Genomic DNA, 26,943 nt, shown 5'->3' with positions numbered 1-26,943 from the left:
AGTCTCAGCTCAGAGTGTGCTGGAGATTATTGCCCTCTCCCTCTTCCCCTCCCCTGATCATGAGCCTGCTCTCTCTCTAAAATAAATAAATAAAATATTAAAAAAAAAAAAAAAGAAAGAAAGAAAGAAAAGAGAAGAGAAGAAAAAACAAAACTTCCATTACCATTTTCCTAGCTAGCTGAGCAACTCTGGGCAAACCGGCTTACCTCCTGTAAGCCTCAGCATGCACCTCTATAGAAACAGAATCGTACTACCACTTAAGACAGGGTTGTTATGTGGATTAAGAGAGAAAAAAAAGTATGAAAGTACAAATGTATTATGTATGATAAAGACCAATAGCATATATATTTTTGTCATTTTTTAAAAACAGAATTATCACCAAGTAATCTTTAGAAAGCTAGCTTTCCCATAGCTCCAGTAAAGAATGTAGTTACACTGTCAGACACAGAAATGCTAGAAATACACAAAATTATGTAACCAAAAACAGTCAAAGTTTTTATAGGCAAGGTCTGAATCACAGAGGGGTCTTCAAGAGGACTTCTAGTTCAACCTTCTACCAGGGATTTGTTCAGAAACAAGAGCTTAAGGGGTGCCTAGGTGGCTCAGATGGTTGCTTAACCATCCAATTCTTGGTTTCAGCTCAGGTCATGAGCTCAGGGTCCTGAGATCAAGCCCCGCCTCAGGCTCTGCGCTCAACCTGGAGTCTGCTTAAGATTCTCCCTTTACCCCTCCACTCACCGCCCTCCGTCGCCCCTGCGTGCACACTCTCCCTCTCTCAAATAAATAAATAAAGCTTAAAAAAAAAAAAAGAAAGAAAGAAAGAAGAGCTTAAGATTCCCCTGCTGTTGATCCTCTGAGATGCTCCCCAGGACGACCAACCCAGCCCTTCACTTGATCTATTGCATCCTCTCACTCAGCTGAGAGGAGGTGACTGGACATGGGCCCTCCTCTTCTTGTCTCAATATACAAGATGACTACCATATTGATATAGTAATCAACAGCCTCCCAACCCCCAGTCAGCTCACGCTGGTAGACCTGTCCACTCCACCCTCCACCTCTGGTCCTCAGACTTCTAGTTTCCCATACTCTTGCGGTCCTATGGGGTCTCACATCCCTTAGAGATGAGTACATAGAAATAATGGTTACATTTTTACTAAATGCCTACGCTCAGCCAGCCAAGGTGCTCATGTTTTAAATACACTCTTTTGTGAAAACCCCTCAATAACTCTTCCAGTAGGTTTTATTATTTTCATTTCAAAGATGAGGTTCAGAGCAGTTAAGTGGCCTGCCCAAGACCCTGGGGGAGCCAGGATTTGGACACAGGACTTTCTGGCTCCCCCGGCCTGCTCCTTCCACCTGATCACACAGTCTCCACCTCTCTCCCCCTGACATCTGACATATATGCATGGGATGCTTCATCCAGCTCATCTCCAATGCTGCTCAAAGTCCTCACCAGGGCTCACTCCGCCCACAGGTTAAAAGGACAGCCTTCCTTGGGGGACAGAGGAGGCGCTCGAATGCCCCCCACACCCACCCCCCGCCTACCAGCTGCACCAAAGGCACACTGCAGATTAACAAGAGAACCGACAGTATGTATGGAGTGAGCTTTTCAGAGACACTGACTTTTAAAGAATTTGGGGCAACCCAAGGGAGATCTGCTCACCCAGCACTTTTCTAACAGTGAGACGAACCCAGCAGCCCCTAGCAGCGCCTCGCTAAGGCTTCTGGTTTGATCTCATCTGTGGCTTTTCCTCACCCAGGAACAGGCAGCAGAGGGTGTGTGTCTGTCCCCACCCCCTCTTACAGCCACTGGTTACAGTTACACATTCCGATACAGACATGCCTCTCAGACCAAAGGGGGGTGGGGTGGCCAACTCTCAGAAGCCCTGGAACAAATAGTTGGCAACAGCTGTGTTCTCAGCAGACAGCAGTTGGTCTCTTGCTACTGTTTTCTCATTCCACACTAGGTTACGGGCTATAATTTAGTGCCCCTACTTCAAACAGCAGTTCGTAAAGCAATCAAGACTCTGCCACAGGGGTCTGTTGGCTCTGAAAAATCTGTCAGGAACGCCAAAATGTGGCCAATCCCACTCCCATCCCTCTGAGATATCCAGGACGTCCCTGAGCCACACAGCCCTGACCACACGCCTACAAAGAGAAAAAGCCTCTGGGAGCCCTTCCCTCTAGAAGATCCCTCTCCCCCCAACTCAGACTCTCTTTAGAACGAGAGAACTGTTAAGAAATCTCTGCTAACTAACCGAATCAAAATGGAGAAGGAATAAAAGCAGTTTGGATCAAGAATCTAATCTGCCTCTCCTCTTCCCCAGTCTCTCCCCTCAGCTGTTTCTTCTGTAAGGCTCTGGAAACAGCTTTATGGTATCTAATGGAAAATCAGAATGGATGGCCCCAGAGACCTCAGGGATGTAGGGGGTTAAGAACACGGTGGCTCTGGAAGTAAGGAGCAACTAGCACACAAGAAGAGAAGACTGGAAATTTCTGCATGGGAGCTGGCCTGCTCGAGCTGCGAGACATTTTTCTCAAAGGTTCCCTCCACCCAAAGCAGTAGTACAACAAAACAAGCTCCCACCCTTCTTCCCTGCCCAAACCCGATCCACGGATAGCCAGTTCAATTACCTGTCTAAGACCCAAAAGGAAAGGCATCCTGCAAGAGCATCGTCCACACTAACGTTTGGAACAAAGGGCTTTTAAAAAGTTAAGGTCTTGGAATGAGCATTTCCCCAGGTGGGCCTGCGTGCTCCGCGGTCCCAGTTAACTGGCCTTCCTTAGCAAAGAAGAGAAAGTAAACAGAGTCCTGGGACCAGGCAGGCGCTCTCCCTCCTGCTGTCCTCGCTACTCCCCCCGCCTGGCTCCGACCCACCCCCACCTTCTCGTGACATATCTCAGACGCAGCAAAGCCCAAGCTGTCTGCCAAGGGGGAAATGACATCAGTTCAGGCACAGCAGAAAAAACTCCAGACAGCTGCTGTGGAATACTGAGGAGGATGTGCTGCAAACCCATGATGGCCAGCCCAGGACCCTACCTAGCCCTGGGGCCTGAGACATCAGCTCCCCTCAGCTCTGAGCTGGCTCTGAGCATATAAATCAAATCCCTCCAGCTGGAAAGAGCCACATTTCTCTGAATAAGGACTGGAGGCTAGACCTCCCAGGCTATTGTTTCTCCTCCTTGGGAAAAATAATCAAGCCCAGTGATTTGTCAGTTTCACAGAGACTTCTCTGCCCCCACTCCCACCAGAATCAGCACTCAGTAAATAACAGTTGTATTAAGCCCGGCTATCCCAACTTTCTCTGGAGGTTGAGGCAGTTAGCAGGGAGGGCTGGGAGGCACCTTTCCCCCAGCTAAGGTAGGACGTGCCACTCGGACGCTGACCTCTGGAGCCCCGCTTCCACAGGAGAGTTTATATTTCATAAACAAACTGCGCATGTGCGGGTGCCAACATCTTTCCTCACCTGTCTTACAAAAGGTACAACAAGTCCCACGGCAGCCTCCAAGTTGCCAGTAAAGCAGATCATCTATATTTAAACCAACTCTTGCTTCTGAAAAGTTCACCACCCTAGGCTCATCATGCTTTCTTCTCTAAGCTCAATTTATGGAGAAAATGGCTAACAGCAAGCTCTGCACAAGAAGCAAAGGCCCAGCGGCTGGTGGCTGGTGTAGGCCAGCTCTCCTCTGGCCACCCTTCCCTAAAAAACAGGTCTCGGCCTCTCTCCCCAGCCCTAAATCCTCCATCAAAGACCACACTCACAAAGAACAAAAGGTTCATGTTTGGATTTGTACTTGCAGAAATGACTCCTTTTGGAGGACTTTATAAATCCAAAGTTACTTTCTAATAACTTCTGGGGCTAAAAATTGATTCTATTTTTCCACCACTCAAAGCAAGTGTATCTCCTCTTTTTATTTTCTGCAACAGTTTTCTTCCAGTGATATTCATCAAAGGCCTCCATGGGAGTGGCACGGTGCCGGGCATGACCCAGGTAAATCTGAAATGACTTGCAAATTAGTATCTCTCACCCCCACCTCGGACAATAAATTAGCCGCACACAACACTTACAGCATGGTGAGTTGCCAACAGTACTTTTCAATCGTTAGTGAATCCAGCCAGACACACAATGTGCTTGCTGCAGGTCTCCCACTGATGGTCAAGGTCACACTGACTTTCCTGACAAGGAAATGAATGAGCCAAGCCAGCTGAGCCATTTCCTCCAGGCTCATGAAAAGAATGAACCTGAACCGCAGCCTCACTGCTACGGAGAGAGAGGGGGAGTGATGTGTAGAGAGCAGTAGCTTCTGCTGTTGCAGGTGTTTTGGGGTCAGGGGGCCATTCTTCAGCAAATATGTATTCTCAAGACGAGGCCACAGAGTCGATCCCATGCCTTGCTCTGCACAAGAAGCAAACACTCTCACCCACAGGCCAAATCAGCAGACAGGAGAACAGGAGACAGGCAGGCGCGGATATCAAGGCACAGTTTTCAACACCCTCCTTTCATTTCCTCAGTCCCCTGGCTATCGCTGACCACCACAAAACACATGCAGCATTATGACTTTTGTCAGCCAAACTGGAGGAAAGGGCATCTGCAGCCCTTCCTGGGCAACTCTGGTCTGAACTTACCTAATAAGACACAGTGGCACCTGCAAATCTCTGGAAAGAGTCCCATGGCATAAGTGTACTTACCCATTCATTGCACACCTACTGAATGCCCACAGTGTGCCAGACACTGTTCCAGGTGCTGGGGACACTGTGATGAGCAAAACGCTCAAGGACCCCTGCTCTGATGGGTTATGGAAGCATTCCACATTTCTAAATAACACTCATCAGCAGTGATCTCTGAATAAGTGGAAGTGCAGCAAAATTACTAGAAATCCAAAAATAATTTTGTAAAAGTTCAATCTAAATTATCAAAATTGCATCACAGGCTTCCCAATTTTCCCCTAATGAATCATCATCCTTTTATGGATGTAATTCAAAGCAGTGTTTCTAATCAGCAGCTGTCTACTTTTATCTTCTTATAAGATTATAAAATCCAAAAAAAATAAAATCCTGTGTACAAGGCAGCGTTAAACTCAATGCATTACACCTAGCACAATATCACATACTCGAACAAAGTGTTTACTGATAATGACTTCTTTCTCACTAATCTTCTCCTTGACCCTCCCACCAACCCCTTGCTGACTAACCCTCATTGAGCACTGAAATTTGGGGGAAGTGAGGAGAAAAAGAGACTGAACCGGCAAACATCGGCATCCTTAGGAAGAAAAGTTCACTTTTTGCCATGTGACCACAACCCAGTGACGAAGTAGTCAGCTTTGGGATTTCAGAGGCAAGATGATCATTAGCGATTTCTACTCATCTGAAAAAAAAAAAAAAAGGGGTCCTTTTATGTAAGTGACCCAGGCTCATACATGATAGACTAAAGGTAAGTCAAATCCTTCTACAAACAATTTTAGTCATCTGCCTGACAATGCAGAATTTAATTCAATGCTGAATTCACCAACTTAAAAAAAAAAAAAAAGGAAGTCACACTATACCAGAATTAAGCAGGATTATGTTGTCAAAATGTTGCAGTTTAACAACTGTCTATGGGCCCAGGCAATGTCTGAGCCCCCCTTCCACTGACCCAGCCCCTTCCTCCCCAATTTAGAAACCCCCCAAAGATAGTAATGCTGGATTCTGAATAACTTATTATTTAAGAAGACACACTATAACAGTGTATATGTTCATGGCTAAGAGAATTCATCCTTTCATTGTAGAATCTTTTGGCAATATCTTTCTAGGCACCCTATACATTTATAATCTTTAAATTCAGGGATGGAGGCGGGGAGAGCTATTTTTTCAGTACTGACAATGAGCCAGACTCTGTGCTAAGAACTCCATTTAACCCACATTGTACTTAACACCACAACAAACTCATGATGTCGGTACTACCCCTGTTCAGTTGCAGAAACTGAAGCACATGGACACCTTGCCCCAGGTCACACAGCTAGCAATGGGAGAGCAAGGATATGAATAAAGCCTCTAGCTCCAAAGACTCTTTCCTTGACAGTAATACAGGTATCGTGGTATTAGACCAAAAGTTACCAATGAGGCGAACACCAGAACTGAGGGTTCAGCTGAACATTGAGCAGACATGCACATCCCTGGTCAGTGGCCCAGAAGCCTGTTTTAGAAGAATGCCACTTACACCGGCTCTGATAGTTGTATTCTGGAGCACAGCGGACAGGCCCTTGGGCCCCAGGATGCCCATTCTGACCCACTTTGGAGCCCGAGTTCTATGAGGTAAATGATTGGGAAAGCCCTAAAGTTCTCATCCGTTCTCAGCACACAACTGGTCTCCATGCAAGGAGCCAGCTGGAATAGAAGATCTTCCATGCCTTGGATCTCAGGTAACCAGTGAATTGTTCCCACACCATGTCATGGCGAGGTGAGGCTGGAAGGAGACTAGGGCTGAGAGCTGGGGGTTTCTAATTTCACAATCAAGGAATGTGAAGAAAGAGTTTTGTCACAATAAGCCAACAACTGCCAGGCTTCTAGGATAGGAGACAATCTCCAGACCCAAGGCCGTTTTTACTAACAGGAGCTTTGGAGCAGAGACTGCTAGGCAGACACAGAACATCTAAAATGAGAGCTCTTTTATCTTTCTCAGCTTGGGCACAGGCACATTTAAATGCCTTCCAGTTTGGACTCAAATACAACACCAAAAAACCCCAAACCAAACCAAACAACAACAACAACAACAAAAACCCAGAAGTGCAGATGAACTCCAAACCCCAAACCAAAGTGAGCACCACAAAACCAAGGCATCCTCATGTCACGAATGTGAGGCTGGGCATCAATAAAAGGATCCTGAAGTAATTATTTTTGGGGAATGCCATGGGAAGGATTCCAAACCCAAAACAAAGATTTGCAGAACTTTGCCAAGTAGAAATGCTAAGGACTGCTTAGCTGCCAGAAACCAAGAATATTAGCTTATCTGTGTCCTGGGGCTGGACAAAGGCAGACGTGTAGCAAGCCTGCCGAGACAAGAAAACACACCTTTCCTGGATTCTGAATAGGACAAGGAGTTCTACAAGTCACACAGAGCTGGTGGGGTGCCTGGAAGGGTATCTATGGATATAGGGGTGCCTGGCTGGCTCAGTCGGTAGAGCACGCGACTCTTGATCTCGGGGTCATGAGTCTGAGCCCCAAACTGGGCGTAGAGATTACTTAAAAACAAAAACCAAAAAAACCTACAACTGCTTTCCTACTCTTGAGTCTTCCAGGAAAGATGGCTGGGCAAACAGCCCTTAACTGTAGTATGTAATCACTTGCTAAACATCAAACAATATATTTCAGAGAGGGAGTACTCTAACATATGTTGGTATCTCAGTCCTTACAGGTGAAAACCCGGAAGCTTCGGTGAAGTTAGGTAACTCATTCAAGGGCACACACCTAGTAGGCAGTGGGGCCGGCACTTCAATCAGGCCTGTGTGACTCTAAAATGGCTCAAACAGGCATGGAAGTGGTATTTCAATAGTGTAATTGTCACTTCCCCTTCATCTGTGATCCAGAAAGTCACAGTCACATCCAGCCACCCAGGCTGTAGCATGAGGATGAGGGGGGTGCACTACTGGATGAATGAGTCTTGCCCTGGAGGATTTATTGACTTAATTGCCCAGTTAGGGAGAAAAGACAGCAGGTACCTAAACAAACAGAGGTACTCTATAATAAATGTAGGGGGGAGGAGTGGAGACAGTAACTGCAAGATGAGCTCCAAGAAGAGAGGCCGGTCAGGGACAGAATGGCCAATGAAGGGGCGCCTGGGTGGCTCAGATGGTTAAGCGTCTGCCTTTGGCTCAGGTCATGATCCCAGGGTCCTGGGATCGAGTCCCGCATCGGGCTCCCTGCTAGGCGGGGAGCCTGCTTCTCCCTCTGCCTCTGCCTCTCTCTCTCTCTCTCTCTCTGTCTCTCATGAATAAATAAATAAAACAGTTAAAAAAAAAAAAAGAATGGCCAATGAAAACTGTATCAAAGGACAGGGACTAAAATAACATGGATGCTAGGGGTAGGAAGATGAGCATGGTAGGCAGAGCCAAGTAGAGCCCAAAGCATAAAGACAAGGACACGTGGGGCATCTGAGAAAGACACAAGATGAGGCACAGATGAGCTGGAGGGAGAAGGCAGAAGCCCCACACACTGAGTACCTCTGACCAGCACATTTGTTCTTTCTGATGACTAGGGGAGCACCATGAATAGCAAGGACAGGAATTTCTAGTTTACTTAGTATCTTAGGCTCTCTTTTTGCTTGTTTACATCTTGGAAGTTGCTCTTGTTCCACTCTGAGGGGTGGGGGAGGTGGAGGGAAGATACCTATTTCAAAGGTCTTTTAAATAGAGAGAGAGAGAGAGAGAAATAAAAGTAGCAGAAGGTGATGATGAAATCTCAAGACAATTCCTTTACGTAGTCAGGTTCTGACCCAGCTGTCTTGTCTGAGAAAAAGAGAAAACACACACACACACACAAAAGTAGCAGAAGCTGAAACCAGTTTAACAACAGCTCCTTGAGGTTCCTAGCTTTCCTGCCCCCTAAAAAGAAAATCCTTCTGTGCTGACAATCAATCACTCCACAAATATTTATTACCTCCTGGGACGGCCATTTACTGCCTGCTCCAGAGAGCGCAGGGGTCTCTGAATCTCAGCGCAGACCGTGGGCTGTCCCTGAGTTAATGGGCTGCCACTGATCTGCAACTCTAGCTTTATCAAGTACAACAGCAGCCTTGTTTGTTTTTGTACCGAAATGCCAGGTTCGTTTTTTCCTGCCCTGAAAACAGTTCAACCCCCCACCAAACCAGCAAGGAGCCAAGAATTACATGACAATCAGCAAGCTCGGCTCAGGGGCGTCCCCTGACACTTTTCACGTCTCCTCCCCAGCTGCTCTCTAAACTGAAGATTGGAATAAGAACAAAAGGAGGGACGTGGGTCACACCCAGTACCTGACACACACTGCAATGTAACCAGGAAAGAGCACTAACTCCATTAGGGAAATTAGTCTTCAAGGTCTCCACTAAATCTGATTTCATCTCTCCCTTTTATTTCAACTTGGAGCAAGACAAGGAGAGACGTGATCCACTTCGGGTGGGAGCTCGGGTACAGTGGTGGCAGGCCGGCAGTAAGGGCTAACAGGAAGGTCATTTTATTAAAGGCACCTCAACTCTTGAGTCCCGGGAAGCAGCTCCAGGCCCTCTAGCTGCAATACTGTAAGAGCGATTGTTCACACTGTCCAGACAGAGACCATCTCGGTTGTGCTTTTATAGGAAAATCCACCCACTCTTTACGTGCTCATAAGCTCGGCAAAATGATTTCTTCTCAGGCCTAACTCTTCTAAAGTAGAAGCAACTTATGGGCAAGATGTCTAACTTTCACTTCTGTGTCCCTCACCTTACCAAGCAATGCCTTGCACAAAGCAGGCCCTCAAGAAAGGATAGAGAGATGTATGACTGTAAAAAGGAAGCCAATACAGCTGAATCCCCAGACAGTAGGGCAGGTGACATTTTTGTGGCCACAGAAACCCGATAAACAGCTAAGAGATCGGGAGAGCACCTGGATATTACTGGGAAACCCTCTGTGTGTCCCCATTATCTGTACACCTGTAATTTCTCCGCTGAGGAGTTTAAAGCATTTAAGCCATCTCAAAAGCAAAATTCCCTTACTCAAGGCAGGGATGCACTCTAACCCCATCAGTTTTTCGATTATGGGGACTAAGATGAAGCTGCTCCTGGTTTTGTCGCTGGTCACCAACTAACTCCATTAAGCAACACCTAGAAGTTGCCTTTTTTCTCTTTTTTTGCACAAAGGATTGTGAAACTTAATAAGGTCTAGCTGGAAACACAGCTCCTGGCACCATATCTTCCCTCATTCCCTGGATCCTATGTAAATCAAATACTACCTCTTCCCTCCTTCAGCTATTTGATAACCAATCTACCCCAGGTCTAAGAGTTCATGGTCAAAAGCACCAGAAGGAAACATTAAGACAGTTTATCCCTCCCATAAGTTGTAGGGGGTGGAAAAGCTTCTGGAACACACACATCCACACCCCCAAGGAAAATGACGAAGGGTGGTGAAACTGGAGAGGGCATCAGAGCAGATGAATCCTCTGCTCCTTTCATCATATAACTAAATCCTCTGCTCCTTTTGTCACATAATGCTCAACCGCAGGCCACACGTGAACCCGGGACTTGCAGGCCACAGAGAGTGGGGCCACACAGATGACAGCAGTAAGTAAACCCTACTTCAAAACCACCTTGACCCAGGGCCCAAATCATAAACCACTGGAGTAAAGCAGAAGTAGTAGGCAGAGATATGCTACGATACAGACCTAAAGCTTAGGGAGAGAAAAGCTAAAAGTGTCCTTGAGAAAGCACCCCCCCGCCATGGCAAGAAGGGAAATCAGTGCAAGCCACTGGCCCTCCCTGAAAAAAAAATCAGCAGGTACTCGTATCTTTGCACTTATATCCATTGTTCCGAAGCCTTCCACTTTATTCAAGATGCACATTCTGGGCAAGACGTGCTCACTACTGCAGAAAAGGTAGAGCCAAGCAGTGAGAGAGACAATAAATCATCATCCTTGCAGAACTCAAGGTCTATAAACTACCTTCACATCCATTTTAGTTGCTCCTTTTATCAGCTGGTGACGGGGCTAGAAGTTTTTACTATCCCCACTTGCCAGACAATATAGTGAAGGTCCGAACACGTGCAGTGGCCTAGGACCAGACTTAGAGCTTCTGACAGAAGGGACAGAGGTCTTCCCATGGAACCCCAGGGAGTGACATACACTAGACGCTACTGGGGTGCTGGTATTCTCCCGTGCTACTACCTATCCTCAGGACCCTACAACAATTGCTTAACTTCTCTGAGTTGGCTGGTTACTTCTATCAGCATCGCCCAGAGACAACTCTGAGGCAGCCATTTCTGCGATAAGAGGCCCATGTGGTCAAAGAAGGCTGCCGTCTCTCTTGGGAGATTCACGATGCATGTGCTTTACAGGGAAGCCTCTGAGGAGTCTCACGGTTAAGAAGCCTGTTCAACCCAAAATCTCCTACATTTCAAACAGCACAGTCTTTCTTTCTTACTGAACATGTGTTCATGGCATCATTATCTCTACCGTGTCTGTCAGTCTCCAAATTCTAGGCTCCATTTCTCCCTCAGCAGCTTTGCTCATCTGCTGTGAACCCCCCAGTACTGTATCTTGAGGGCAGGCATGGTCAGCCAGGCACAGGATGAGGACACGTGGCTGACGCCCCTGAAGAGGGGAAAGAGGACAAAATACACTGACAGGTCTTCTCATTTTCTCAGGTTTCTCTGAACATTTGTGCAATCTCAGGTAAGAATAGGATTTTCCCCCAAATTCTCCCTACGCTAGAAATTGAGGGCAAAAGTCCTAAGTTAATCTTTCACTTTACACACTGGGGAGAGGTTGGAAAGGGATATTCACTGTGACAAGATGACAAAGAAAATTTGGGGGGCGGGGGTTGTTGTCATGTTTGAAACTCCACCACTAGACGTGGTCAAGCGAAAGAGAAAGCTGTAGCTGGAAGGGCACCTCTGACACTCACAGAACTGAGGTGTGTTCTTGGGGAGTAACTTTTTTTAAAGTAGCGGCACACTTAGTGAGGGTTACTTACTTACAAAAGCTGAAGAACTGTCATATATTAGCTGCATTTTCTAATGGTATTTTTACCTCTGGATCTAACTTAAGTTCTCACATGCAAGATCCTATAACATTAAGCAATTGTCCATTTTTTAGGGCATGATATGGTACGGTGGTTATGCTGAGGAACAAATTCTTTTATCTTTTAGAGATTCAAACGGAACTACTCATGGTTGAAATGATATGAAGTCCGCAGTCTTCTTCAAAATAACATCGCTGGGCATGAATGGAAGTGAAAGTAGGTATAGACAAAAGAAGACAGCCCATGACAATAAATTGCTGAAGTTGGGTGACGGGGACTTGGGGGCTCATTACAGAGCCCTTGAAGGAACCAAGGAACACCAAAACCTCAAGTGACAAAAGAAAAAAATAGATAAACTGGACTTCCCCCAAATGAAAAACAACTGTGCTTCAAAGGGCACCACCGAGAAAGTGAAAGACAAAACAAAACAAAAACCACCGAAAGGGAAAAATATTTGCTAATCATTTATCTGATAAAGGACTCATAAAGGCTTCTTAACGTGAGACTCCTCAGGCTTCCCTGTAAAGCACATGCATTGCGCATCTCTGAGGGAGACGGCAGCTTTCTTTGACCACATGGGCCTCTTATCGCAGAAATGGCTGCGTCAGCGCCCTCTCTGGGCAATGCTGATAGAAGGAACCAGCCAATACAGAGAAGTTAAGCAACTGGTTCCAGGGTCATGGGAATAGATGGTAACACGGGAAAATGCCAGAGCCCCAATAGAGTCTAGTTTAAAGGGGAAAATCCTCTGGGCAGTCACTCACTGGGATTCCATGAGACGACTTCTGTCCCTTTAGTCAGATAAGGGACTTTAAAATGGGCAAAGAACTGAACAGACATTTCTACAAAGAAGATACACAAATGGCCGCTAAGAACATGAGATGTTCAACATCACGAGTCATTAGGGAAATGCAAGTCAAAACTACAATGAGATCCTACTTCACACCCGTTAGGATGGTTATGATAAAAAAGACAGACAAGGGGTGCCTGCGTGGCTCAGTCATTAAGCGTCTGCCTTCAGCTCAGGTCATGATCCCAGGATCCTGGGATTGAGTCCCACATCGGGCTCCCTGCTCGGCGGGAAGTCTGCTTCTCCCTCTCCCACTGCCCCTGCTTGTGTTTCCTCTCTTGCTGTGTCTCTCTCTGTCAAATAAAAAAAAATCTTAAAAAAAAAAAAGAGAGAGAGACAATAATAGGTGTTGGAGAGGATGTGGAGAAACTGGAACCCTCAAAATTGCCAGTGGGGAACACGACATGGTACAGCCACTTTGGAAAACAGTCTGGCAATTCCTGAAACAAGCAGACATACAGTTACCACATGAACAGCAATTCTACTTCTAGGCATATCCTAAGAAAAATGAAAACACACGTCCACACAAAAACTTGTCTACCAACGTTCATAGCATTATTCCTAACAGTCCCAAAGTGGTAACAGCCCAAATGTCTGTGAGTTGACCAATCGATGAATAAAATGTTATACCCATACAACAGAATATGAATGGAAAGGAAGAAAGTACTGACACCTGCTAAAAACATTATGCTAAGTGAAAGAAACGAATCACAAAACACCACATGGTGTTACGATTCTATTTACATGAAGTGTTCAGAACAGGAAAACCCACAGTAGCAGAAAGCAGATTAGTGGTTGCCAGGGAATGGGGTTCGGGGGGCTCAGGAAGGGAACTACTAATGGATATAGGGTTGCTTTCTGGGGTGATGAAAATGTTCTGAAATAGACAGGGGTGACGGTGGCCCAATCTTGTGAACATGCTAAAAAACAGTGAATTGTACACTCTACAAGGGTGAATTTGACAGTGTGTGAATTGTATCTCAATAAAGCTGTTACTACTTTTTTAAAAAGCCTCAGAAACCACCCTCCCCTCAGAACAGGAAGTACAGTACACCTCAGCACGGGACACTGTGTGCCGAGAGCAGACAGACCCGCGTGTGGTCTAGCACTGTGGTCAGAATAGATGTCCAACCACAACTCCCACACCCAAGACAAGGCACACCTCTTTGCTGGTGGTAACCCCTCTCTTCCTCACTCAAGGGGGCACAGTGATGTACAGATCAGGATAATTGTATATATTCTAATTTACCTGCTCTGAGAATAAACAATCTCATACTTTATTATTAGAAAACAATTGCTGGAAAAACGCCCCTCAACAGACTTCCAAGGCTGGTGATAGAGAAAGTGAGTCACATGCCTTCTGGACTAGGAGCTCACTAAAATATACTCTTAAATTCTTCCACTGGAAACAGATCTTGGGTCAGTCAAGGGATAAGGAAGCCTCAAGGCTTCCCCCAAAGCTTTAAAAAAAAAAAAAAAAAAAAAAGATAATTACACAGGCTAACATTTACCAAGTAATTACTATGTGGCAGGCACTGTTCTAAGTGCTTTGTAAGTACTAACTCAATTAATCCTTACAATAACTCAATTAACGTGCACAATAACCCTATAAGCGAGGTGCTATTATCCCCTTTTACAGATGAGGAAACTGAGTCAACTAACTAGCCTAAGGCCCTCTGGAGGCAGTCTGGCTCCAGTCTGCACTCTCAGTGATGATATTTCCAAGGACTCCTTCTGGGATGACCACCACGGAAGGATGGCTGGTTAGACTTGTGTGCCACACAGCAACCGGCCAACAGTTCCCAGCCACCTGCCTGACATCTTCCGGGGGCCTACAAACCACTTCCTTCAGCACTGAGCAGGCACAGCTATGCTTCCCTGGCTCCGGGCACACTGCGCGTGAGTCCTGCTCCACAGCAAAGGGAGCAACCAGTTCACAGACAGGGAGGAGACTAGAAGCTAAGCAAACCAGAGACCTATGTAAGCTTTCAAGAAAGAAAACTGAAATGTTCCCCACGTGCCTGTGTTGAGTCAGAAGGCATATCTTCATGGATAAGCTGAGGGCACCGATTAAGAAATGTTGCCTACACAATGTGTGGGGAACTGAGCCCTCGAATACCCTATTGATGGGGATGTCCACTGACAGAACCGCTTTGGGAGAGCAACTGGCACTATCTACCCCAAATTTCAAATGTACATACCCTACAACCTCACAATCCCTGATTCCACTTCTGGGAATCTAGCGCAACTGCAGAAAGAAATACATAGAACAATGTTCACTATAAAACAGCATATCTGGTAAAAACTTGGATATAACGGATGTTATCTATGGAGCAGTAGTTAAATAAATCATGGCCTAAAGCAATAACACACAGGTGGGGTTTTTCGGGGTTTTTTTGTTTGGTTGGTTTGGTTTTTGTTTGTTTGTTTTTGCAGTTCTATACTTACTTCTGAATGCCATTCCTCTCCTTTTGTTTCCTCTTCTTGAGGCTTTCCTAAACTTCCGTCAACTCTCCTTATGATTCTCTTACTGTTTAATAATCTCATTTCCAAGCTTTTTGGGTTTTGATTAATGTTATTCTTTCTTTTCTTTTCTTTTTTTTTTTTTTAAGTAAGTAAGCTCCATGCCCAGAGTGGAGCCCAATGAGGGGCTTGAAATCACAAACCTGAGATCAAGACCTGAGCCGAGATCAAGATGCTTAACTGACTGAGCCACCCAGGCGCCCCAACATGTAGGCATTCTTTTAAAAATCAAGGTAGATACGCGATACAGAAAGAAGTCTATGGGGGCACCCGGGTGGCTCAGTCGTTAAGCATCTGCCTTCGGCTCAGGTCATGATCCCAGGGTTCTGGGATTGAGCCCCACATCGGGTTCCCTGTTCTTCCGGAAGCCTGCTTCTCCCTCTCCCACTCCCCCTGCTTGTGTTCCTGCTCCCGCTATCTCTCTCTGTGAAATAAATAAATAAAATCTTAAAAAAAAAAAAAAAAGGAAAGTCTATGAAGGATGAAATAATGCATGTTGTAAAGTACTACATATAAATTATCCCATTTTTATTTTAAAAACAAATGAAAATAAAGAACTATATCCATGACAACAATTTTATGTTTATATATAGGAGTTTATATATAGGAACTATTACTATATCTAGAAATACTCAGCATAAGCAGAAAACCCACCAAAAAACACACACCAAACCACAAACTTTCACTTTTTACTCTAAGCATTTCTGTCTGTATTATGTATGACTGTTATAAACGTGTTATTTTTGTGTAACTAAAAACTTATGTGAAAAGGTAAAAGGCACCTTAAAGCTCAAAGAAAAGCAGCAATCAGGTCTAAGGAAGGAAAAGGGAAAGAAGGCCATAGTGGACCTTGTGTTTTCTGCTTTCCCCCAACTCCCTGCAGGCACCGCAAGGGGATTTGCATATTTAAAAACAAAGGACTCAAGTAAAAAGAAAGAAGTACACAGGATGAACTTCTTACACTATTCAACTCTATATTCAAATCCCAAAGAGCTACAGTGCTCCACCATCTCAGGTGTCAAAAATATTAACCTCTCCCAAATAAACCACAAAGAGGGGAAAATAACTTAGATCTGATCAATCCACTAAGTTATGGTTTTTCTATTGTTTCTGTGTTTGGTTGGATTTTAATACAACTGGATTTTAATACAACCAGGCGCAATTTTAGATGAGGAAGATAATTTCAGAAATGGCGAACAAAAAAACAGCATGTAGGGTTTTGAAAAACGTGAATATTTTCTCCACGAACGCACGCCTCTGATCTGTAAGAATGTGTAATAACACAATGTTACAACATAAGATCTGTCTTGCTTGATATTTAAAAATCAAAACAGACATGTTTTTATAGCTTTACTCTAGGATCCACCCTTCCAAGCCACAAATATTCTTGCAATGTCTCACATTCACTTTTACCTCTTCCAAAACAAGTTTAAATTAAATTCTTTAAAACACCTAAGATCATGAATCAAAACCTAGCCAAGGCACTCTGAGGGCAAGGACGGCACCAGGAACAGACGATCCATCGCTCATCTATTTTCCCACAGAATAAAGTACGGAAAGAAGAAAGCCAAAAGTAAATAAATCCAAGCTATGGGAATGTAGCTGAGTAAGCGAGAGTATCCCAAAAACCCAGTCCATGCAAGACTGGTGATCTCCAAGTCTGAGACCATGACGTACTTTAATTCCCACACTGGGAAAGCCCAGAATTGTATCAACAAGCCACAGAATTCAATAGGATGAGATGTGTTTCTCCTTTCCTTACCTCCCAGGTTGCAAGGTTCTGGATTTACTGATATTTCTTTGTTTGTGGCTTCCACATTACATGCAGTTTTTTGGCCAGACTTTGCTCCACCTACTGGAAACACAAAGGATGTCCAAAAGGGAGGTGCCCATAAGGCAGACCTCAGCCCGTCTGTTGTATGCCACCAAGGAGATAGATCACAAAGACCCACTGTCACTGCTCCCTGTTACTCAGTGGCTGTTCTACCATCTGTGTGGTTATGGTGGGATCGGTGGCCCCAGGGGTGCCCACAATCGGGGTTATAGGGCAAAGAAGGAACCCACATCATGGCACCACCTGGATCCTGATGGTCCCTCAAGCACTGATCCAATAGGAAAGCAAGAGATGCTCTCAGGTGAACGGATGGCCAGGCATTCAAAAGGCATTTGGAACTGTTAATCCAAAGTCACCTGAGATACCCGCAGTATGCTTAAAGAGTTGCCCGCTAGTGCCCCAAATCCATAGCTGGGCGGCATCCTGGGGGCTTGAAAGAGAAGGCTTCTCCTGGGGTCACACTGCCACCGAGGTCCGGAACAGTCAGCCCATGGCGACCCAGAGAACACCTCCTTGTTGCTGTAGGCTTGAGTGTGTGACAACAAACCAATGCTCATGGGGCCAAAAATGAGAGTAGAACCAAGACTTGGAATGGGGAAAGGAAAAAGTTCTAAGAACATGAGTCTCTTCAGGTTGGTTATGGGGCCATGGAAGACTCTGAGAAAACAAAGTAACTGGCCAGCAGGCTTTCTCTGGGGTGAAAACAAACATGTTCTTAAAATGAAACCACAAGGGCAAACCAAAGCAAGGGGAAAGAAAGTTTCAGACTGGGTGAATAAGGCAGGCTCACCTGCTTACTGAACCACAAACTAAAAAAAATGCCTTTTTTTCCCAAAATGCTTGATGTTGGCTCACAAAGTCAGGCTGACTGGCAACATGTTAGCAAATCTGAGAGCAATCAAGGTTCAGGATAGTAAAGCTTTCAACTGTCCCACCTAAAATCTGTTGTCAGAGAGGTTATTTCATACACTTCACAATGCTATGTTCTCTCTTCATAGGAAGGCTGACCTCAAACCCCGTGATAACGAGCATGAGCTGAGAGGGGAAGAGCAGGCGCCGCTAAACCAGCATCTGGCCACCTCGGAACCACTGACATTATGGACCAGACAATTCTTTGTTGTGGGAGGCTATCCTTTGTCATGGGAGGTTTAGCAGCATCCCTGGCCCCGAGCTGTGACAACCAAAAATGTTTCCAGATGCTGACAAATGTCCTCTGGAAGGGGCAGAATTATCCCCAGTTGTGAACTACAACTCTAAACATATAGGTTCACCATAAACATTTCCTACAGAGACAAAATTAAACTCAGATATAGGACAGAATCAAGGAAGCCACTTTCAAACTCCCCAAATCTCAGCTTCTGAACTTAATCTGAGAGCTGATACTAATTTACCAACAACCAAATGCACTCTGAGGACCACAAATAATAACAGCAGGGATCATTATTATTATCCTTATAGCCATTAAATATATTCCAAGAGCTTTACATATAGGATGTCTTTTCACCTCACAGCAAACCTGTAAGGTATGTACTATTATCAATCCCATTCTAGAGATGAGGACACTGAGGCACAAAGAGGCTAGCAACTTGCTGCAGCATAGTAAGTAGAAGTCAGGTTTAGATCTCAGGTGGCCTGCCCCCAGAGCCCACGACCTCACCACTGGGTTGGACTATACTCCACTGTTCCCACACCGAGAGCTCTTAGATCTGCACTGTTAAGTAGTCAGTAGCCACATGTAGCTATTCAATTTAAATTAATTAAAATTAAATATCATACCAGTCTTGGAAAATAGTCTGGCAGTTCCAAAGTTAGATATACACCCAGGAGAAATGAAAACATGTCTACACAAAAAACTTGTACATGCATGTTCATAGCAGCGTTATTCAAAGTAGCCCCAAAGTGGAAAGAGCTCAAATGTCCATCATTTGATGAATGCATAAATTAAATGTGGTACATTCACAGGACTGGATGTTAACTGGCTACAAAATGGAACAAAATGCTGATACATGCCATGATGTACTGATACATCAACAGGGACGAATCCGGAAACATTATGCTAAGTGAAAGAAGCGAGTCACAGAGGACCACCTCATGTATGATTCCATTTATAAGGAATGTCCAGAATAGGCAAATCCACAGAGACAAAAAATAGATTAGGGGCTGCGGGAGGTGGGGATAGAATGGGGAGGGACTGCTAATGGCTATGGGGCTTCTTTCTGGGGTAATGAAAACGTACTAAAATTAGATAGTAGGGGCGCCTGGGTGGCTCGGTGGGTTAGACGTCTGACTCTTGATTTCCACTCAGGTCATGATCTCGGGGTCGTGGGATCGAGCCCTGCATCAGGCTCTGCACTCAGCAGGGAGTCTGCTTGTCCCTCTCCCTCTGCTCTTCCCCCCACCCCCCACCCTCGCTTGCTCTCTCTCCCTCAAATAAATGCATTAAACCTTAAGAAAACAAAACAAAAACAAAAATAAAATTAGATAGTAGATGGCACACAATTCTGTGACTTACTAAAAAGCCATTTTACATAACTTTAAAAGGGTGACTCTATTGGCATGTTAATTATGTCTCAATACAGCTGTTATAAAAAACTAAATGTCACTAAAAATTCAGTTGTTCATCTATCCTAGTCACATGCCAAGTGTCAAGAGTCACATGTGGCTAAGTGGCTACCAAAACAGCGCAGATATAGATCATTTCTGCTATCACAGAAAGTTCTACTGGACTGCACTGCTCAGATGAATGGATAAAAGGCCTCCTTACCATCTAACCACAGTCTACCTTTCAAGCGTCTTCTACTTCCACCCTCCTCTACACACCCACATAGGAAGCTTCCACCACAGACTACGAGCCACCTCCAAATACATCCTCCATTTTCGCTTTCCAGGCTGGAACAGACTTGTTTCCCTTCCCAACCTTTAAAGCCTGGTCCAAATGCCTCTTCTGTGAAGCTTTTCCTAAATCCCACCTTCCCCTGGCCAGAGCAGAATCAACTGCTCCCACTGTCCTTTGTTTGCACATCTGTCCCTCTGGGTTAGAAATCATTATGTGTGCGATCTGTCTTTCCTACCAGATTACCAGCTCCTTGAGGACAGGGATTCGGTTACTCATCTGAGGGTTCCCAGTGCCCACCTGTGTAACAGGCTGCTGGAGAGCGGACACTTCAGTAAACGTTTGCTGAATTCTACTGAAAGGATTTACGGAAACTCGAGGTGTGGATTTCAGGTGTGGATTGCTCACTTTGCTATACAAAACAGACTAAGAAAATGAGGGAAAGGGAATTAAGAGTCTGGACATTCCATCTCCTGCTATTCTGCAAGAAGAAATGATGGTGATCACACTGAAATGCTGTTTTTAAGAAAGAAGAGTGGAGTAGAGCTTCTGGACTGAAAACCGGGGCACAGTTGGTGAGTAAGGGGAGGGGGCACAGGGTATACTATGGAGGGGCGAGGTAAGAAAAAAATATCAGGAATTAGGACGCCCATCCAACTCAAAGTTTTAAGCATGGCAGAGGAAAGGTAAGGACTGTGTCTCTAGAGGTTAGGCCGGGTGGCTTTACGGAAAAAGCTACTAAAATTTTATTTTAAATAACACGGTCAGATTGTTCTAGTTGAATCTAAGCAACAATAGAAAGAAAGAAACTCTATGTATCTCAATCATTATTTAACTAGGAGAGACAAATGTCAAGGCCTCACTGGCGAGTCCACTACTTTTTTATTCTTTATGGGTTTAAGGAATGACATCTGAGTTGTAGTAACCTATAAGAGAGTGAAGTCCAAGTTCCCAATCTCAGAAGTGAGCTAGGCTGGTAACTTTCCTCGGCCAGGATGGCAAGAAATGACCATTCCAGGGGAGAGCTGGTAACAGGGAAAGCAAGCTACTCTGTATTATGTAAATATATAATACCATATTATTTCTGATATTAGATGCATATGTATAAAAAGGTTGTATTTGATAGAGGCATTTCAAGGGAAAAAAACCACAGTAAATCACCCACACCATGTTCAATACGGAATGAGTACAACGAGTCCCCCTCAATTCAGAGTTAGCTGGAAGCCCCTTGTTGAAATAAGGACAGTGAGTACCAGAAGTGCATCCTATGTCAAAATGGTCTCTGAATTTTTTTTTTCGTCACTGATTTCTACAAGCCAAAAATCAACAAAAACCCAAACAAAACAAAAACCAAATTGACTAAACAGTGGTGGATTCAGAGTTAATAATTATATAGTAACTTCCATGCCAAAGGTTAAAATTCAAAACACAAATCTCACTATAGATATCTAGTACTCCTGGGCAGAAAGACAAGGGTATTAGGTGGGGATGTGAGTACTGGGTGTGGGGGTGGTCAGGAAGAGGGAGCCCACTCATTACCAAACTTTCTCTTCTCTGAAGGAATGGTAACCATGTAATAGCTGCTGGTCAGTGCTAGCATCCACCCAAATGAACAAAGTACAAAAGCCACCCTGTCCCCAAAATAAGTATTGGAAGCACCAGAGAAATGATAAGAAATCGGCCTGTGATCGATAAACTGCAATTAGGGCATGACATTGAAGATCCCCTCCCACATCTTCTCGCCAACTCCCAGGCTTCCGTGACCTGGTGGCAACCTCCACTTTCCATCCTTCCTCTGCCAAAGAAGTGGATCCGGTTCCCACTGTCAACTCGGAGGCCCACCACTGCTCTTCCATCAGGGTGAAACATCCACAGGCCCAGGGCACCGACCTCCTAAGGCTCCAATGTTCTTAAATCAACCCTCTAGCAGTGTTATTTACTGGATCTTGAGAACGACCTTTCTTTACTTAAATGTAGAAATAGATGCAAAGGCGAAGCAACAGTTTGTTCTATATTTTGTTCTGTCAACATCTACACTTTTTTTTTTAAGATTTATTTATTTAGAGAGACAGTAAGTGAGCAGGGGGGAGAGGGGCAGAGGGAGAGAGAGAATCACCAGCAGACTCGCCACTGAGGAGCCGGACACGGGCTCGATCCCAGGACCTGAGCTGAAATCAAGAGCCAGAGGCTCAACCAACTGAGCCACCCACGTGCCCCAACATCTGTACTTCTTAACCTTACCAGTCCTAAGGGTTCTGATTTTTCCAATAAATAAAATTTACTTCTCCTGCCAGTTTATGATTGTAACTAGGAAAAGATCCCCAACAAACCCTAAAATGGAAGGGTCCAGCCCTAGGAAAGGGAATATACTGGGCCAGAAAATGAGCTCTATTCCTTTCACATGTTATTTCAAATATACATAAACAGATTTTGGGGGGGGGGGGGGAACAGATAAATAACAAACTGTGGTATAGCCATACAGTGGATTATTCAGCCACCAAAAAAGGAATGAAGTACTGGTACATGCTACAATGTGGATGAATCTCAAAAACATTACGTTAAGGGAAAGAAGACAGACACAAAATACCACAAATTGTAGGATTCCATTTATATGCAATAACCTGAATAGGTAAATCCACAGAGACAGAAAACAGATTGGTGGCTGCTAGGAGCTGGGGGAAAGGAAAATCAGGGAGGAACTGCTTAAAGGGTAGGGGGGTTTCTTTTGAAGTGATGAAAATGTTTGGAACTAGATGTAGTGGTTGCACAACACTGTGAATGTCCTAAACACCACTGAACTGTTCACTTTAAAATGGTAAAAGGGTTTTAAATGGTTTCTGTTATATGAATTTCATCCCATTTTAAAAAACTAATTAATTTTTGAAATAAAGGATACTAGGGGGACAAAATAAGATGCATATGTAAAAAGGCAGCCCATAAACTCCTAAGGAAAAGATGAGTATTTTTGCTGGCACTCTGCTTCTACTCTTGATCACAGCGCAAAGTTCAAGTGCTAAGCTGTACAGACTCTGCCATCATGCCGTGTGTGAAAGTGAGTGTGTGTGTCTATTCCCTTCTGAAAAGACAGGGAAGAGAACAGAAAGTGAAGAAAATAGAATGGTAAAGCCCTGCCAAATGCAAGGGAAGGAGGGGTGATTCCCCCTACTGCACCCCACCCAACTTGGCACCAGGAGTAACGCTCCCATTAGGGTTTCGAAATGCCAACTGGAGCTGGAATCAGCACAAGCAAGCTTCTCTGCCTGGATAAAAAGCAAGCCACCCAGCAAGAAAAGCTGGGGTGCTCCATTTACTGCCCATCTTGGCATCAGCACCACCCTTTGCTCAAAAGCCCTGACTGGCCTAGATCAGCATCAGTGGCTGGCTCTCCCAAGCCAGCCAGCCTTACAGCAAGAGTTTGTTATAGCTCAAGCGTGCCCTCCTCCTGAGGGGTCCCGATCTACTTCATCCCACAGGCCTTTCAAGAGTCCGGCCTCCAACCTCTTGCCTCCAACACATTAAAAATGGAGCCAAGATGCCCTCGGAACTTTTCCTTGTCCAGTTTGAAATAAATATCTTCTCAGCCCCTCCTCCCTCTCAGGCCAGCTCAATAACCCACGTACCCCTACCCGCACACACGTACACACTGCATCACTGCCTCGGAGACCTGCTTCACGGGGGGGCACGAATGCGCCCCCCCCCCCATGCCTGGGCTTCGCACCACTATCCAGTCACAGTCATCCCAGCCCACCTGACCTAACTGCCCTCTCAAAGGGCCCCTCACTCGCTGGGCACCGTGCCTCTGCCACTTCCCTGACACCAAAACAGGTGTCCCTCAGCTAAACACCGACGCCCCCTTAGATCCTGTCCACTCCAGGCGTGGGAGCCCCTCGCGGGACCCCTCAACTCTTGGCAACAACACTCCTTCTGCCCCTCCAGCCAGGCAGCGACGCCGTCTTCAGCCCCCTCCAGCCAGGCCTCGACGACCCCCAGGCCCCCAGGCTGGCCCGGACGCCCCCTCCCCCTTACCTGCGGGGGTTCAGCCCTGGCTGACAGGGGGCTGGGCAGCGCCTGGAGGAGCAGGAGCGCCATGCCACCCAGGAGCCTTCTCCTCTCCATCCCCCTCCTGCTCCTGCTCCTCCGCCACGGCGCCGCCACCTCCCTCCTCTCCTCCTCCCTCTCCTCCTCTTCCCTCTTCTGCCTTCTTCCCTTCTTTTCCTGTTTCACTCTCCCCTCCCGCTTCCGGCTCTGCTCCACCCCGCCCCAGCCCAAACACCCTCCCACACACTGGGCAGGCTCTCCAGTTCCAGCGCTTCGTGGGCCCCTGCCCTCCGTCCATTGACCAAAATCGCTGTCAGTCAAATGGAAGTCCCGCCCCCCATGAAGACGGAAGACCAGAGGGATCCAGCCAATGAAAAGTGGGAGGAAGCCGGGCCATCTTGAGTGCTGCACGGCGGTATAGATGCGTCCCACGCCACAGAGAGTGGCGGAAGTAGCTCCGATGGGGGCGGGGCCATCTGGTACGAACATTGAAAAGTCTAATTCAGGTGCAGCCATCTTGAGCGTGGCGGAAGTACTAGATTTCTACGCTTTAGTAAAGAAAGAGGAGTATTGTGATTCTAAAGAGTATTGGAAAAGAAGTTGTGTTTTAGAAGGTAACCGGGCGCTCCTTAAGAAGAAAACAACTGCAATCTAAAAATCTTTTGACGTCTTTTGTTTTGAAGCGCAGCCCTGGTACCAGGGTCCCTCTCCTTGTCTCAAAGTGGTAGCTTAGGTCAATCTGAATTCTCTAAAATAGTACCTTTACCTGAGGCACGGTGCTGTGTCGCCCCAAGTTCCAGGAACATAATTCTATTGACCGTACCTCAGAAACAGCCCTGAAATTCACTCCCATTGTTTCCCTCCATATTCTCATCTTCTTGCTAAATAAAAATGGTCTCCCTGCTGGCCCTAGTTGCCAATTCTTCCCTCTCAATTACTGCTGCACTCCACAGCAAGGGTGCTCTACGACATAAAACCAAACATCATTGTCTTAAGGCTTTCCCTCTTAAAATACTTAAACTACCTACGGAATATATAGTCTGAACTACTCAGTATGGTTCTCTCTTGTGTCCTGATCCCTGCTTACTTCTTTTTATCTCGTCTTCTGCCACTACATTTTCCCACACATTCCACTTACACAGACATTTAAGAGATCCCCAGTGTGCTGTGCTATAGTACACACTGCACATATAGTTCTCTGTTTATAAACTCCTAGTTCCCATCCCCTCCCTTGTTTCTTCTTCTGGATCCTCATAACACTAACACACACTGTATCTGATCTGTAATATCTGCCTGGCTGGCCCCTCCCACTAAATTTGCAGTTTTTTGTATAGCACACTGTCTTACTCTTTTTTTTTTCTTCTTTTGAGAAATCCCTACAACATCCTATACAAGGCCCAACCATGAGCCCAACAATGTTGGTAAAATAAATGAACAAACGAAGACCCATGCCAGAGAAGCCAGGTGCCTGTAGCTGCCAATTTCCTCTCAAAATCCTGCCAAAGCATTTTGCAGGTTGGCCTAGTCTAGCCCATGGCTGAGCCCAGAGGGAGTTTGTTCTTGGCTTAAATGGTGGCAAAGTGGGAAACAGTGAAGAAATTGGTTCTGCCCTCTGCTTAAGAATATCCATAGTTCTGGGGCGCCTGGGTGGCTCAGTTGGTTAAGCGACTGCCTTCGGCTCAGGTCATGATCCTGGAGTCCTGGGATCGAGTCCCGCATCGGGCTCCCTGCTCAGCAGGGAGTCTGCTTCTCCCTCTGACCCTCCCCCTTCTCATGCTCTCTCTCTCTATCTCATTCTCTCTCTCAAATAAATAAACAAAATCTTAAAAAAAAAAAAAAAAAAAGAATATCCATAGTTCTGCCTCTTCTTGATCCTGTTTTCCCAAGTGTTACAAAAGGTGACAAGTATTTTTGCTGATCTCAAATGTCTTAGAAATTCATCCATACCACAATCAAGCTCCCTAGGGAAGAAATAAAGATTCAGTATTAGACAAGGGCCAAATTATTTTCATAGCACAGGGTCTCAGTCCTGGCCTCAAGGTTTTGTAAGTCCTCCTTTACAAAAGCCAGGTACCATCATCATTAGGAAACCCCAATAATTTCAGTTCAACAAACACGGAGATTTTATCCTAACTTCCCTTTCTTTCTTTACCTGAGAGCTCGAACTGAGCCACTGGATGGGACAAACACTAAACCCTGCCCAGTCTGGATTAGCACTTCCCACGCGAAGGCATTTGAGTCACCCTAACCACCTCGCTTTCCACATCCCACAGATGCCAACTCAAAGAAAGCAGAGAGGTCTTACAAAATGGAGCTGAGATGCAATTTGAATGAGTGCTTTTTGAAGTGCCTCTAAACTGTAGCCACCACATACTTCAGACTTTCCCAAAAGAGCCATTGTCTGTACAGGGAGGAGGAATGCCAGAAGGTTTAAGGAGCTGGGAAGGAAAGAAGAAGGTTGTCAATTCTTGAAAGAACATCAGTATGGAATTGCTTCCAAGCTCTGGCTAGCTCTGGTAATGTTTTTCCTATTTGTCTTTGGAAATGGGCAAAGCTGAGCCAGATCTCCTATCCTAAGAAAACTAGCTCAAAGACACAGAGTTTTCTGCTCAGAAATCAGTTAAAATCAAATTGCATATGTTACAGCATAGATAAACTTTGAAAATATTATGATAAATGAAAGAAGCCAGACACAGAAGGCTACACACTGCGTGATTTCATTTATATGAAAAGTCCAGAATAGGCCAACCTATAGAGGCAGAAAGTAGATTAGGGGTTTTGAGGGGATGGGGGATGAAGGGAATGGAGAGAGACTGCCAAAGGGTACAGAGTTTCTTTTTTTTTTTTTTTTAAGATTTTTATTTATTTGACACAGAGAGACGCAGTGAGAGAGGGAACACAAGCAGGGGGAGTGGGAGAGGGAGAAGCAGGCTTCCCACGGAGCAGGGAGCCCGATGTGAGGCTCAATCCCAGGACCCTGGGATCATGACCTGAGCCGAAAGCAGACGCCCAACGACTGAGCCACCCAGGCGCCCCAGATACAGAGTTTCTTTTGGGAGTAATAAAAATATTCTGGATGTGACACCTGGGTGGCTCAGTTGGTTAAGTGTCTGCCTTCAGCTCAGGTCATGATCCCAGGGGCCTG

At 45.5% G+C, this 26,943-nt stretch overlaps 1 protein-coding gene across 2 annotated transcripts in view; it reads right to left on the bottom strand.

The window, feature by feature from the left end:
* WBP1L (WW domain binding protein 1 like) overlaps positions 1-23,929 on the bottom strand; it is a 57,330-nt gene extending 33,401 nt beyond the window's left edge. The window contains exon 1 of one of the 2 annotated variants that reach the window (XM_032423518.1): positions 23,787-23,929. In XM_032423518.1, the coding sequence (XP_032279409.1) occupies positions 23,787-23,876 (90 nt within the window). In that variant the 5' untranslated portion in view covers positions 23,877-23,929. Of the gene's footprint in view, positions 1-2,634; positions 5,759-23,786 lie in introns of those variants that run through there. The other variant, XM_032423519.1, reaches the window with a different exon arrangement.
* Between the last annotated feature and the right edge of the window lie 3,014 nt (positions 23,930-26,943).

Source organism: Phoca vitulina, unplaced genomic scaffold (assembly GCF_004348235.1).
Source record: "Phoca vitulina isolate PV1807 unplaced genomic scaffold, GSC_HSeal_1.0 scaffold28, whole genome shotgun sequence".
Lineage (NCBI taxonomy): Eukaryota > Metazoa > Chordata > Mammalia > Carnivora > Phocidae > Phoca > Phoca vitulina.
Note: the sequence above shows the minus strand (reverse complement) of the source record. Positions and strands in the feature narration are given on the sequence as shown.